Here is a 12,933-nt window from a genome sequence, read left to right on the forward strand (position 1 = left end):
TAGCTTACACACAGCCTTCAGGTGTGGGCAGGTGGGTTAGGGAAAAACACAACAAAACTGGGAGAAGTGGTTGTTACCCCAGATGGTTGAGCTGCCATCTGAAGGGACCTCTAAAGGCTGGGCAATGGGCAGACAGGAACATCATGCAATTCAACCAAGGGACCTGGGGAGAAATAACCCCATGTACCTGTAAAGGTGTGGTGGCCGACCAGCTACAAAGCAGCATACAGAAAAAGACCTGGGGGTGCTGGTGTACAAAAGTTTGAACATGAAGCAGCAATGTGCCATTGCAGCAAAGAAAGCCATTAGGGCTGCACAAGGAAAAGCATTCAAGCAGGTAGAGAGAGGAGATCCTTCCCTTCTACTCAGCGCTGGTTAGACCTCATCTTAAGTCCTGTGTCCAATTGCGGACTCCCCAGTATAAGAGAAATATGGACATACTAAAAAGCTCTTTAATATTTGCCTATGTCAGTATCTGGACCATGAGGTTTCTGCACTAGAAGCAATTGAGTTCATCATGTCCACTCTGTTACAGAACATTGTAAGTTCTGAGAATGCTGCTCATTCACAGATTTGACCACATGTTCTGGAGTGACACTGCAGGATGGTCTGGATCCTAAGCAAGGCAGTAGCTGCAGGACTATCCTTGTTTGTGTGTAATAGCAGGTATCTCAGTGCTTCTTTAAGCAAATATGTGTCTTCACCCTTCAGTGACAATTTCTGGCCAAATAAGGAATTTGACCCACATATTTAATGCTGGGCAATTGGCAGGTGCTTGGACCAGTAGGAAAAGGTCCTCTCAAATCTGCCCTTCAGCACCTTCACCATGTACCAGCACATCTGCCCAACTCACAGTTGTAGCTAGAGGCTGGTGTCCATCAGGGTGGAACTGTTGTGGTTCAGTCTCTGCTGGGACCACCTGCACAGGTGTCAAGACAGGCTGGGATGCATGGCATTGACAGGCCTGACCCCAGAGCAGCCCCTCTCCAGTAAATGGCGATCCCTCTGCTGATGAACTTGGCATTGGATGGGACACTTCCCACCTTGGCCACAATTCAGAAGCTCTCATGTCAGTGTCTCTTGACAGCTGAGGCATACCAGAGTATTCCCCAGCCTCCAGATCTTGCTTCCCTGGATACAGCTCCTTGCAGGTCCTTTGTCAGATCCACCAGCCCCATGGGGATATCTCAGATACTTGGGAGTACACCGAACGGCTCTTGGTGCCTCCATGTAGAAAGCTGAGTCCGTCCTTCTGTGCCCAGAAAGGACCAGGGTGTCTTCAGGTGTAAAAGCCCTTTTCACATCAATGCTATTCAGTAGGAACTCTCTTGTTTTCTTAGGAAACCCCTGTTTTTCAGCACTTTGTCTCCCTTAACTATTGGTTCACCTTGGCTCTTCAAATTCCCCCTGGAGATGGTGGGGGGGACAGGACCATTAGTGCCAGCTGGTTTCCCAGCCCTCATGCTGTCCTCTGTCCCTTGCAGGTCCCTTGCACTAGGTCAGCAGTACAGCTCCCTGGGGTCCCAGCCCATCCTCTGTGGCTCCATCCCCGGTCTCGTCCCCAAGCAGCTCCGCTTCTGCCGCAACTACATTGAGATCATGCCCAGCGTGGCTGAAGGGGTGAAGCTGGGCATCCAGGAGTGCCAGCACCAGTTTCGGGGCCGCCGCTGGAACTGCACCACCATCGACGACAGCCTGGCCATCTTCGGGCCGGTCCTGGACAAAGGTAAACAGCAAAGCTGGGGGGTTGTGGGGGAACGGGTTTTCCAGGGTGGGTGGATCTGTCACATCTCCACTTGGCTTTTGGATATCCTACTGGGAACACATTGGGGAAAGAGTCTGATATCCTAGCTTGAAACCCTAATTTCTCCAATTTCTTTTTTCTAAATTTTTTGGTGTGTTACATTGAAAGGCATAATGAGGGAAGTGTCTGTTCCCATCCCAGGAGCTCTTGGGAGGTCCAGGTAGGATAAAGTACAGGAAGAGGAAGGTCTAGCCCCATGCATCCTCACATGTTCTGGAATTGTGGGCTCCATCCTCCCTGCCCAGGGCACGCAGCGCTTCCAAACAACAGGGTCCAGCAGACCCAGGGGAAAAGCCAAGGAGAGGGGTTGTGGGGCCAAGGCCGGCCCTTTGAAGCATGCACTGCCTACCCCAGGAGGCCAGTGGGCAGAAGTTTCCCTGCCAGTGAGAAGCCATGGTTGAAATCCATGGTCCTGATCAGGCTTAGTTGGGATTTCAACATATCTTTTCACAGATGAGCCCAAAACAGTCAGGGCTGGAAACAAAAAGAGGGAGAATAAATGTATTTTCCCTTTCCTCTCTCAAAACACATGGGCTTGTCTCTCTTCATCACCTCCTCCTGAAAGGCCACCTCTCTAGACCCACTGCCATGGATCAGGCACACCAGCAGTACATTGATGAGGCATGATAAACTTGGGATTCCCAGTGAGGTCACAGCCTGGGCATTACACTGAGAAAAGCGAGATGTTGGGCCCCAAGACAGCTGGGCACCTGTACCACTAGCCTGCAGCCAAATATGGCCTGAAAGGAGGGTGCTGGAGTACTTTGGTGGCAGATAACCTATCCCATGTCTCAGATGTCCAGCTAGAAAACCAAGATTTCTAAGATAATCTAAGAATGCTTAGATTAAAAAGCATTCCCATGAAACTGAACTAATGGTGGATAAAGAATTCCCCTTCTCTCCATCCCATCCCATGGTTTTTGTTGACTCCATGCCGAGTTTAGCACAAAGGACATCTGCAGATAACGTCTTGGTTTCACAGCTTCATAAATGCAACCAAAATAATTTCCGAAGCTTAGCTCCATTGGTATTGACATACACTGAGTCTGTACAGCCCAGTGAAGTCTGCTTATTGAAAAGAAATTATTCTTTCCAGTGATGCTTTGGAAATAGGAATCTTATGGTACTACCTTTAAGAAACTGGAGAAATTAGGGTTGGAAGCCAGGACATTAGACTATTTCCCAATAGTCTCCTGGAGTGTGCATATCTCCTGGTGAATCTTACAAACCTATAATATTCTGCATATAAACAGTTCATGATATTTTTTTCAAGCTTCAACCTTCCAAGAATGGCATAGTTTCCTGAAACATCAGTAGTATATTTCAGTGAAAATGACTCATTTGGGTTAAAGTGCGATTCTTCACAGAAATCAGGATTGTAAAGTCATATTAGAGTACTAATAAGGACCATGAGATCCAATTCCCCTCTGTTTTGCCAGGATGTATTTTGGGGTAACTGCTGTATTTACTATCAAATAACTTGTCATCAAGGCTTGCCACACTATAACTTGCTGTCTAATAAAAGCATGTCCTAAACTTCAGCACTTACAAGATCAGAAAGTTTTAATTTTCTTAAAAATTATCATAAAAACTATCATAAAAATTTTAAACACGTTCTGAAGGAACTGTTATAGTATTCAGGCACTGAAAATCTCTCACCACCATTTCTGTCAGCATGAAAGCATTTAAAAATTGGATTTGAACCTTCCTTCCCGTAATGAGCAAACTGAACTTTGAATTTATGAAGAATATTTTAAGATTCTTTCGGCTGCAGGGACTAGAGCAAAACCTCATGCGTGGACATGCCTCAACATTTCCGTGCACTCCAAGCTGACAAAGTAAAATATCACCCATAGCTCTGAAACTCTTCTGACAGATGGAGAAAAATTATTGAGCACATTTGTTATACAGCTTTCCCAATCAAACCGTGATGCACCAATAGTCTCCTAGACAGTACTGCCAGGCAATTAGCTTGAAAAACGTATTTATTCTTGTGTCTCACTAACCTGTAAGTAGAACAGATAAAAATAAACAGTATCATCTGCAAATAATGATACATCAAAGTCCAACCCATTTGACTGTGGTTATTATTTACATTTTTTAAATGTGCTAATGTCTTTTCACTGCTGCCTTGAAAATTAATGAGCGCAGATGGGATGGGACTCATTTCATCTATGTAGCAATGAGTAACACTAGGAACGCCTTTGCGATTCCCAAAGTTTGCAGCATGAGTAGTCACAGAAAAAAACATAACCTTTTCAGCCACTGCTTTCTCAGCTGAAGGAAGGATAACGTTGGCAATAAAAAGGCTTTTGTCCTGCCCTGATAGATCTCATTAGCTGTGATGAATCCGGGGACGAATACTCATCACTGCTGAGGGGGCTGTGGATAGGGTTGCTGGATGTTTCTGGTGCCTTCATAGCATCGCCTTCTCCCAAGCTGTTGTCCCATCTTCGTTAGATCCAGCAACAACAGAAATCAAGAGTTCTCAGCCCATAACCTGGCACTGAGATCTGCAATCATTGCCAGCTGCGTTTTTATGTCTGGCTGAGCCCTGAGCACCTGTGACAGCTATTGCTGTGTTCCCTTCTTGTTGACTTCCAGGACTCACAGGGGTGTAACCCCATAAACTAAGAATCATAAATTAATAGCAAGACTCAAACTAAGATGACAATCACTCTTGCAGTTTGCACTGTGTATTAGGCCAATAGGCATTGAAAGCTAAGCCCAAAATAGCCAGTATTTAAGCTATGATAACTACCTGGATGAAATCACCTCTAAGTATCAAAGAGCAACATTTAGGTTAATCTCATCTACTACTCCCTTAGGTAGATTGAAGCTATTTTGGAAAAAAACTTCAAAGGTGTAGTTCTCACTACCATAGCATGGAAAATCATTTCTAATACAGCCTGAAAAGAAATTGAGGATAATTTTTTTTTAAAGGAGCTGCAAAAATGTTAATCACGGTTGCTTCCATTCGAGGAGAGTTTAGTCTGAAGAGCAATGTAGTGTGGGAAAATGACGGAGCCATTTGCAGTGGTTCAGCTGTGCAGACCCTCTTGTGGCACATGTGTTCAAGCCTTTCTTGGTTGCTCCCTCTGGGCACATCATCCAGGCTTTGAGCACTGGTGTCAGTGTGGGAGCACAGGGCATCGCTCCCTGAAATAGCCCAAGGGATTCCTGCCCCCAGGTCTTCCCACAGCCTCCCATCACATCCCCATCTCACTTCTCTTTCCAGCCTCACTGCATGACTCTAATCTCTCCTTTCATAGTCTCTTGCATGGCTTCAAATTCGCAGCAAAGCAATAAACAGCAAATACAGCACAGAGAAACCCCTGAGAGACTAAAGCACTCCCATTTGGGAGCTGCTGAACACTGAACCTGGCTAACGCTCTGCCTTGGCCAACCCGATTTCCTCCCATGTCCCCTACTTGAAATTCAGACTCATGGGGTTTTTCCCATAAAATATGTGGCAGCCGTAGCTGGCAAAGCTTTGGTTTCCTAGGGCCACTGATTATCTTCCTGCAAGTTTTCTTTTTTGCATGTCTTTTTTTCTAACCTGGGCTATGAAAAAAAAAAACCAAAACCAAAAACCAACCCCAGAATGTGGGGTAAGATCATGTTTTTACAAGCAAATTCCCCAAGATGATTTATACTGCAGGTGTGCAGTCTGGGACAAGGAGGGAAGAAAAACCTGCTTTCCCCCCTCTTTCTTCTCCCTCCCTTTTCTTTTTAAAATAAGGTCCATTTTCATTAAAGGACAATGTCTCTTCCAGCCAAGTCCTGCCCCAAAGCCAAGGTTGAGTCTACAGCCAGGTGACTTGCTGCTGCTCTGGGAGGGTGAGCAATTGCCATTCTCTGGGTTAGTGATAAAGTCCGTGATTTTGGTTAAAGCACAGTGCCCAGAAAGAGCTGGTAGTGAGTGCACGAGGCAGGAAGGCCCCACAGGCATCTGGAGACCAACTCCTGGGACACAGAAGAGGTCTCTGAGCCGCAGACAGGACTGGATCTGCAGGAGTGAGTTTGGCAGGAGCCTTAGCAAGCTCATACACTTCCCCACATCTTGAGCGACGGGGGAAACGGTCGTCCCTTGCCTCCTCGCACCACGGCTGCCCTTTGCTCACTCTCCTTCTCCAGGAAGATGCCACCGATTCTCTAGAAAGGTCCTCCTCGACCCTGGTTGGGCTCGAGCCTTTTGCCAGCGATACCGGCCAGGGCAGCATCTCGTGCGTGGCTGTGAGGAGCGTGACGGCAGCAGGGCCAGGTGCAGAAAAGGCAGCTGGGCCCGGGCTGCCTTTGGGGGTCCTTGTGTGTTCGGCTAAGCCCCTGACACGAGCTGTGAAAAGGCAGACCCGCACCAAGATAACCCATGGCTTTTCTCAGCCATGACACTTGCAGTCATTTGCATCTAAACAGGGGTGTGTGGGATCAGGGGCCGTCTTGATATAAACTCAACAGCTTAAAGGGAGGGGGAGGGAAAGGAGAGAGGGAGAGAGAAAAATAAGCTTATACCGATGAGAAAGAGCTAAGCTTCCTCCCCTACTGTGAGGCAGGGCGAGCGATACCATCCCAGCGCTGCAGTCGTTTCAAATTGCTGCAGCATTCACACGCCCTTTAGCCATTCTGATCCGGTGGCGGGGGGCTGGGGAGCGCCATCAATAGGGATTTCCCAGCCGGGCTGGCGGGATTGGAGGGTGACGGCAGGACAGGGGAACATTGCCCCGTTGCTACGAGGTGCTCCTGGGGAATGCCAGTGCTCTGTGCCGTGGGTACGCTGGCCGGCGGAAACATTCTGCATTATGCTGGTAATACAGTGTGACACCGCGGGAACAATGGCAAATTGAGTGTCCCAGCAGGTAACGGGCCTGGCTGGGAGACAGTCGCAGTGGTGCACTGTCAAGACGGCTCTAATCCTCCCTCGCCAGCCCCTCCCCTGGTTCTGGGAACGCTGCTCCCGCATTTCATCTCTGGGAAATTCTCCCGGCTCCTTGCCCAGACCCAGGGGAGAATTTCAAGGCGAGGCGTTTGTGTTTGCAGCTCACTGCCCCCCCACCCCACCCCAGCATCGTGCGGAGAGCTCGCCGGGCAGACGCAGGGGTGTGCGGGGTGCTGCAGGGCAGCTGCAAGAGGGGTGCAGCTCCCCGGGGCACTTCGCATCGTGCCTCTGCCTGGCTGCGGCGGCACCAGCCCCGGCTCGGGTCCCATCCCAGCATCCGCACTCTGTACAGGGACTTACAGACTTACAAAACACGCAGCAACTCTCCATCCCGTGCCCGTGGCTTTTTCACCACCCGCCCCAGGGTGGAAAGTGAAGGCACGTCAGCAGGAGAGTGGCTCGTGTCCTCCCCCTCTGCCCCCGAGCTGTCCTGGTCTGAGGCCAGAAGGGCTTGCTAGCTCCTCTAATCTGATCTGCTTTAGATCACAGGCCACCCAAATAGCCTTTGTCAGGCTGAAACACTCCAGTTGGAGCAGTGATCTTCAACCAGTGGCCCGTAGCCCCCAGTGGTCCCACTATAAGTGACTGGGGAAAGATATCTAATGAAAACCTCGGTAGATAGAGGCTGGATCTCTGCTGGCCTATCGGAGGTGAGAAGGGCAAGGAGGGAAGAGTTTGAATTAAAAAAAAGTGAAAACCACAGCATGGTCCCACTGGCAAAGACAGGATTGAGCAGCTCTCATTTAGGATCATGTTTGGCATCTAGACCCGAGTTCCCCACGCTGCAGCAGAGGAGAGATGTGTGTTTCTACAGCTGGCACATACCCAGGCACTGCCTCTTTCGATTGCCTGCATGGGATGAAATTAGCTCAGTTTGAGACGCCTGATTTTTAGAAGCTAGACCCCACCTCCGCAGAGAAGACTGCAGGCCAAGGAGCAAGACCTGGTGCAGCAAAGACATCCCCAGGGCACGAGGCAAGAGCAGGTGAGGGATGCATGGGGCAGCTGAGAGGATGGTTCATGGCTTCTGCTCTGGAAGGAGGGGATCGTCTCCAAGGTCATCACTGGTCTGAGCCAGCTGAAAATTCTGGTTTCATCCCACATCCATTGATGACTGTCCTGATCGTTCGGTCAAGCTACACCCACGAGGCAGCTGGAAACACCTCCTGTAGCGCACCCAGGGCACCCTCTACCAGCAATGGTACCCCAGACACTGCAGCCCTGACCACCTGCCTTCAGCACCTCCTTGGTCTCCTGCACACTGGGTGTGAGGTTGGATTGACTCCAACACCTACTCTGGATTTACAGACCTAAAGTCTCCATCTTTATAAGATGCCACATAGGGTTAAAGCGCTCCAGTGTCATTCACCAGGGTGCTGTACTTATGCAGATTCTGGCATACCAGAGAGGCTCTGAACCAAAAGATGTTCCTAAGGAGAAAGTTGAGACTGAGATATTATTTTGAGGGTGCTTGGGAAAGTCTGTATTTAGTATAGCCTTATTGAAGTCAATGGTCAATGATTTCAAAATTAGTAGAAATAGTGCAACACTGTCTGCTTTATATAAAAATTAAACAAACAAACAAACAAACAAACAAAAACCCAACCAAGAAACCTTTAAAAACATCCTGAGCAGAGCTCTGTAGCTGAACCGCCAGGTCACTACTGCAAGAACCCAGACTCCAAGTCCAGGGACCAAAGTTTGTGTCACTCTGCTGAGCAGGGAAACACACGGGGGACTTGCCAGTCTGTGTCCTAATGCAGGAGATAATCTCTGAGCTGTTCTGAGCTGTGGTAGGACTTGCTCTCCTTCAGCCCCAGTCAGTCCTCAGCTGGAAGGGAGTATTTGCTTCTGTTCTCCCTTATAGAGAGAGGAATCAAACCTGGGAGCAGATGCAGAGATGGGCAGCCAGGCCGATGAGTGTAATGGACAACATTTTATGGAAAGACTTAACAAATATGGCTCTTTGAGTACAATAAAATGGCAGTTTTGCTCTCTGCAAGCACCATGATGTACAGGGGCCATTAAAAGCTACTTGAAGATGAAAATCAATGTGAGCACAGGAACAAGGGATATAAATTGGCTGGGCTTTAATCTGGGTTGAAAATTCAAAGTTAGCTATTGTCCTGCTTTCAAACCAGTGGAAGAGCCATCAGCCACCAGTGAAAAGACCAGCTCAGTTCAGAGCATGTCACGACTTCTTCAATGGCCTCCTGAAGAGTTACCATACCAAGACACATAATGCAGGAAATACCCTTTCAATTTGACAGTGTATTGTCCACTTACGGACAGAGTCTAAGACTCCCAAAGTCTTACCCTCTAAAGCTAGGTTTAGGTCTTCTAGGTCTTCTCACAGTATTGTTATTTGGTGCTTCTAATATCTCAGAAGTTTCCTCTGGTAGTAGCAGGCCAAGAAAATCTGTCTTGATGGCTCCACACCAGCTGCTGCTTTGGGTGTGCTGTTCAGAACAGCCACCCACGCTGCCACCTCAGGGGTGCGCTTCCCACCCATCCTGCTTGGCCTTGTTGTCCTTCTCAGACCCAGATGGCTATAACCCCCAGCCAATGTAAACATCTTTACAGCTTCTGGTGGCTTCCTCACACCCGTGTGCATTTTGGCTGCTGCTGTCTGAAGCCCAGGTCAGGGCCCCCCAGAATGACCAGGGAAGGGGAGGCCTTCAGAGTCGCCCTGCCATGGTCACAAGTGGAAGAGGTGATGGACCGAGATGCTCCAGTTCAGCAAACCCATTGCACCTTCATCTTCATGTGGATTTTCTGTTTTGTCCCCACCTCCTGCCCAGGTATCTTTGTTCTGCTGAAATATTTTCTCTCTCTTAGCACAGAGGATCCACACACACTCCCGTTGCCAGCTCCCAGTCCACCTAGGCATCCTGGGCAATTTATTTCACCCCTTCTTCAGCATTCAATGCTTTCAGGACTTTCTCCATCTTTGCTACTTTGGGCCTGCCAAAATTCATTCACTGCAACTGTGTACCTGAAGCATGTCAACAGTTACAGAGTCAAAGAACAGGCTTGAGTTTTGTCTGCTTCGATTTCCTCTGGGACTGTTCAGTAATTAATGAGCAACTTCAAGGTTATCTTCACACCCTCAGCTGGTTTTATTCCATTGCTGTAAAGTCACATGTTGTTTAGTCTAGATACATTTAACAGTAATTACTAGCTCCTAGGCTTTGTTCTGCCATTGTCTGTCCTGTATCATCTGAAACCTTTCTCCATTTCAGCATGTATAAGAGCTTCTTCATCTCCCCTTGGACTAACTCCAGGCATGGGGTCCCTCTCTGGGTTTCCAGATCAGGAATTACTCCAGTAACTCTCTTCTGAGGCCCCTCAAGCTCTTACTGATGTTTTGTGCACCCATCAGCACCTGTGCTGAATCAAATCCTGCACCCATTGTATCTGGGGAAATGCTGCACTTGTCATACACAGAGCTGGAATTACAATTCTCTCCCACATGCCTGCATGCTTCAGAAAGCAACGCCACCAGCACCTGATTCAGAAAATGTTCATTAAAAAATTAATAAAATAACTTTTTGCTTTTTAATGAGATTTAGATGATGCTGAAGGAGGTTGGGAAGGAAAACAAAAGTGTTATGTTGACTGATAATCCCATGGACTCTGTTTATTCCCAGCCACACGAGAGTCTGCCTTTGTCCACGCCATCGCATCAGCAGGGGTGGCCTTTGCTGTAACCCGCTCCTGTGCTGAGGGCACGTCCACAATCTGCGGCTGTGACTCCCACCATAAAGGACCTCCAGGGGATGGCTGGAAATGGGGGGGATGCAGCGAGGATGCTGACTTCGGCGTGCTGGTGTCCCGGGAATTTGCAGACGCCCGAGAGAACCGGCCAGATGCCCGCTCAGCCATGAACAGACACAATAACGAGGCCGGCAGGACGGTGAGTGCCCAGCAGGTCCAGAGCTGGTCGTCCATGCCTGCATGGATGGCCCAGTCTAGCTCCCCCTGATGTAGTGGGACCATAATAACACCTGGGCAGGAGATTTCTAGGATTATTTTCCAGGGCACAGCATTTCCACTCTCTCCAAAGAGATGGGTGGGGGTTAAGAAGAGCTAAAACATGCCTTGAGTCCAGCGCAAGCATCTCCCAAGGCAGTGTATAGAAACCCAACTCAACCACCCAAGACCCCAGGTCAATGGTGAAGAGGACCTTACACCCAAGCTACTCCTTCCTGCATGCTCCCCATTGTAACATTGTCCCACCCAGCAATTCGTTGGACTAGATGATGGTCATCAGTCCCTTCCAGCTGAAATATTCTATTCTATTCTTGCTGTCAGCAGGTACCTGGGCTACTGCCTGCTCTAGGTCATTTGCAAACCCAGCGCGCTTTAACCGTGTTATGGCGTGACCTTTCAAACAGTGCTTGAAGCAAACACTAGATATCACTTTTCAGTACCAGAGCAGGCAGAGGTGGAAGGGTAGAAGCTTGAATCTCTAACTTGTGTTAATGACTGACAGCTTCCTGTAAAAAAAAAACCAAACAACCAAACTCTAGTAATTTTAACAAAAATCACTGATTATTTTGCTCCACACAGAAGAGGTTTCTAGGGAAGAGAGAGCATCATGTCCTTGGATTCACAATTTCATTTACTTTTGAGTGAAAACTGTCAGACTCAGGGCATAAAACGAAGGGTAGTTAGCAAAGCTAGGACAAGGGGATCAGCCTACATCCACATATGTCAGAGACATCCTCCAACCCTCAAATTCTCTGGGCTCTGATTGCCCACACAGACATGACAGGGAGGACCCCATTGAAAGGATCGGACCTTGGGATTAGATTAGATTGATTAGATTATATTGGATTGGATTGGATAAATGATTAGAGCAGATCCCTGCCTCAGTCATACTCTTCTAGTGCAACATCTCCTTCTAGAGATGTTTCTGCCGCACACCAAAGCTCCCAAGTGTTTACAACTAGCCTACACCTTCCAGACCAAGATCAGATCAGACTTTTACATCCAGGTAGCAAAGGCAGGTGATTGAAAGCAAATGCTGAACATCATAAGCTGCTGTTGACCACCTTGTTTTCTCTCCCCCTGACAGACCATCCTGGATCACATGCACCTGAAGTGCAAGTGCCACGGTCTCTCCGGAAGCTGCGAAGTCAAGACCTGCTGGTGGGCCCAGCCTGATTTCCGGGCAATTGGTGACTACCTGAAGGATAAATACGACAGCGCCTCTGAGATGGTGGTTGAAAAGCACCGAGAATCTCGGGGATGGGTAGAAACTCTTAGGGCCAAGTATGCTCTTTTCAAGCCACCAACGGAGCGGGATCTGGTCTACTATGAGAACTCCCCCAATTTTTGTGAGCCCAACCCAGAGACAGGCTCCTTTGGGACGAGGGACAGAACGTGCAACGTCACCTCCCACGGGATCGACGGCTGCGACCTGCTGTGCTGCGGTCGTGGCCACAACACCAGGACTGAGAAACGAAAGGAGAAGTGTCACTGCATCTTCCACTGGTGCTGCTATGTGAGCTGCCAGGAGTGTATACGCGTCTACGATGTCCACACCTGCAAGTAAACGTAGGTAGGTCTCCAACTGATGGGAGGTTGCTCCAGAGCAGGGCCAAGGGGTCCATCAACCCTGTGATCAGCCCCCACGTGGTGGCCTCACACTTCAGAGGATGGCATACAAAAATCCTAATGCCCTTGGTCAGGGCAGACACCCTCACACAGCCAGCACCAGCGCTGCAGAGAAGGCTCTGGGCATCTCACTCACACAAGGCGGTCCAAGGCTAGACCTGGCGCTGCAGACACATTAGATCACTGATCTGCTGACTTCTCTCAGGCTGTTTGGCAGGACAGACTGTCTAAGGAGAAGCAGGGACAACAGAGGTCCAGGTGAGGCACGGCCACACCAGTCAGTGTGCGGCTAACACAGCATGCAAACCTTCCAGCTCTGTCCTCCTCCGGAGGTCTGGCCCATGCAGATGCCAATACGGGGGGTTCAGGTGGACCATGAAAGCTGACCAAATACAGGCTCCCCTGCCTGCTGGCACAGCCATCCTGGTCTCAGCAGATTTGGCGAGGAGGAGGAAAGGGGCCAACTACCCACATCAGCCAGGCTCCTTCCTTCCTGCTCCAAGGAGATGACATTGGAGAAAAAAACCTGAGCACACGACCAGAGCCTTACAGCCAGTCTCTCCTTTCACCT

At 49.0% G+C, this 12,933-nt stretch overlaps 1 protein-coding gene across 1 annotated transcript in view; it reads left to right on the forward strand.

Annotated features, from left to right (window-relative positions):
• The window catches only part of WNT3 (wingless-type MMTV integration site family, member 3), a 50,024-nt gene extending 37,724 nt beyond the window's left edge, over positions 1–12,300 (forward strand). The window contains exons 2-4 of the mRNA XM_010561308.1: positions 1,485–1,726; positions 10,391–10,656; positions 11,821–12,300. Coding sequence (XP_010559610.1) covers positions 1,485–1,726; positions 10,391–10,656; positions 11,821–12,300 — 988 coding nt within the window. The remainder of the gene's footprint in view (positions 1–1,484; positions 1,727–10,390; positions 10,657–11,820) is intronic.
• Positions 12,301–12,933: the final 633 nt, after the last annotated feature.

Source organism: Haliaeetus leucocephalus, unplaced genomic scaffold (assembly GCF_000737465.1).
Source record: "Haliaeetus leucocephalus isolate CR32 unplaced genomic scaffold, Haliaeetus_leucocephalus-4.0 Scaffold144, whole genome shotgun sequence".
Taxonomy (NCBI): domain Eukaryota; kingdom Metazoa; phylum Chordata; class Aves; order Accipitriformes; family Accipitridae; genus Haliaeetus; species Haliaeetus leucocephalus.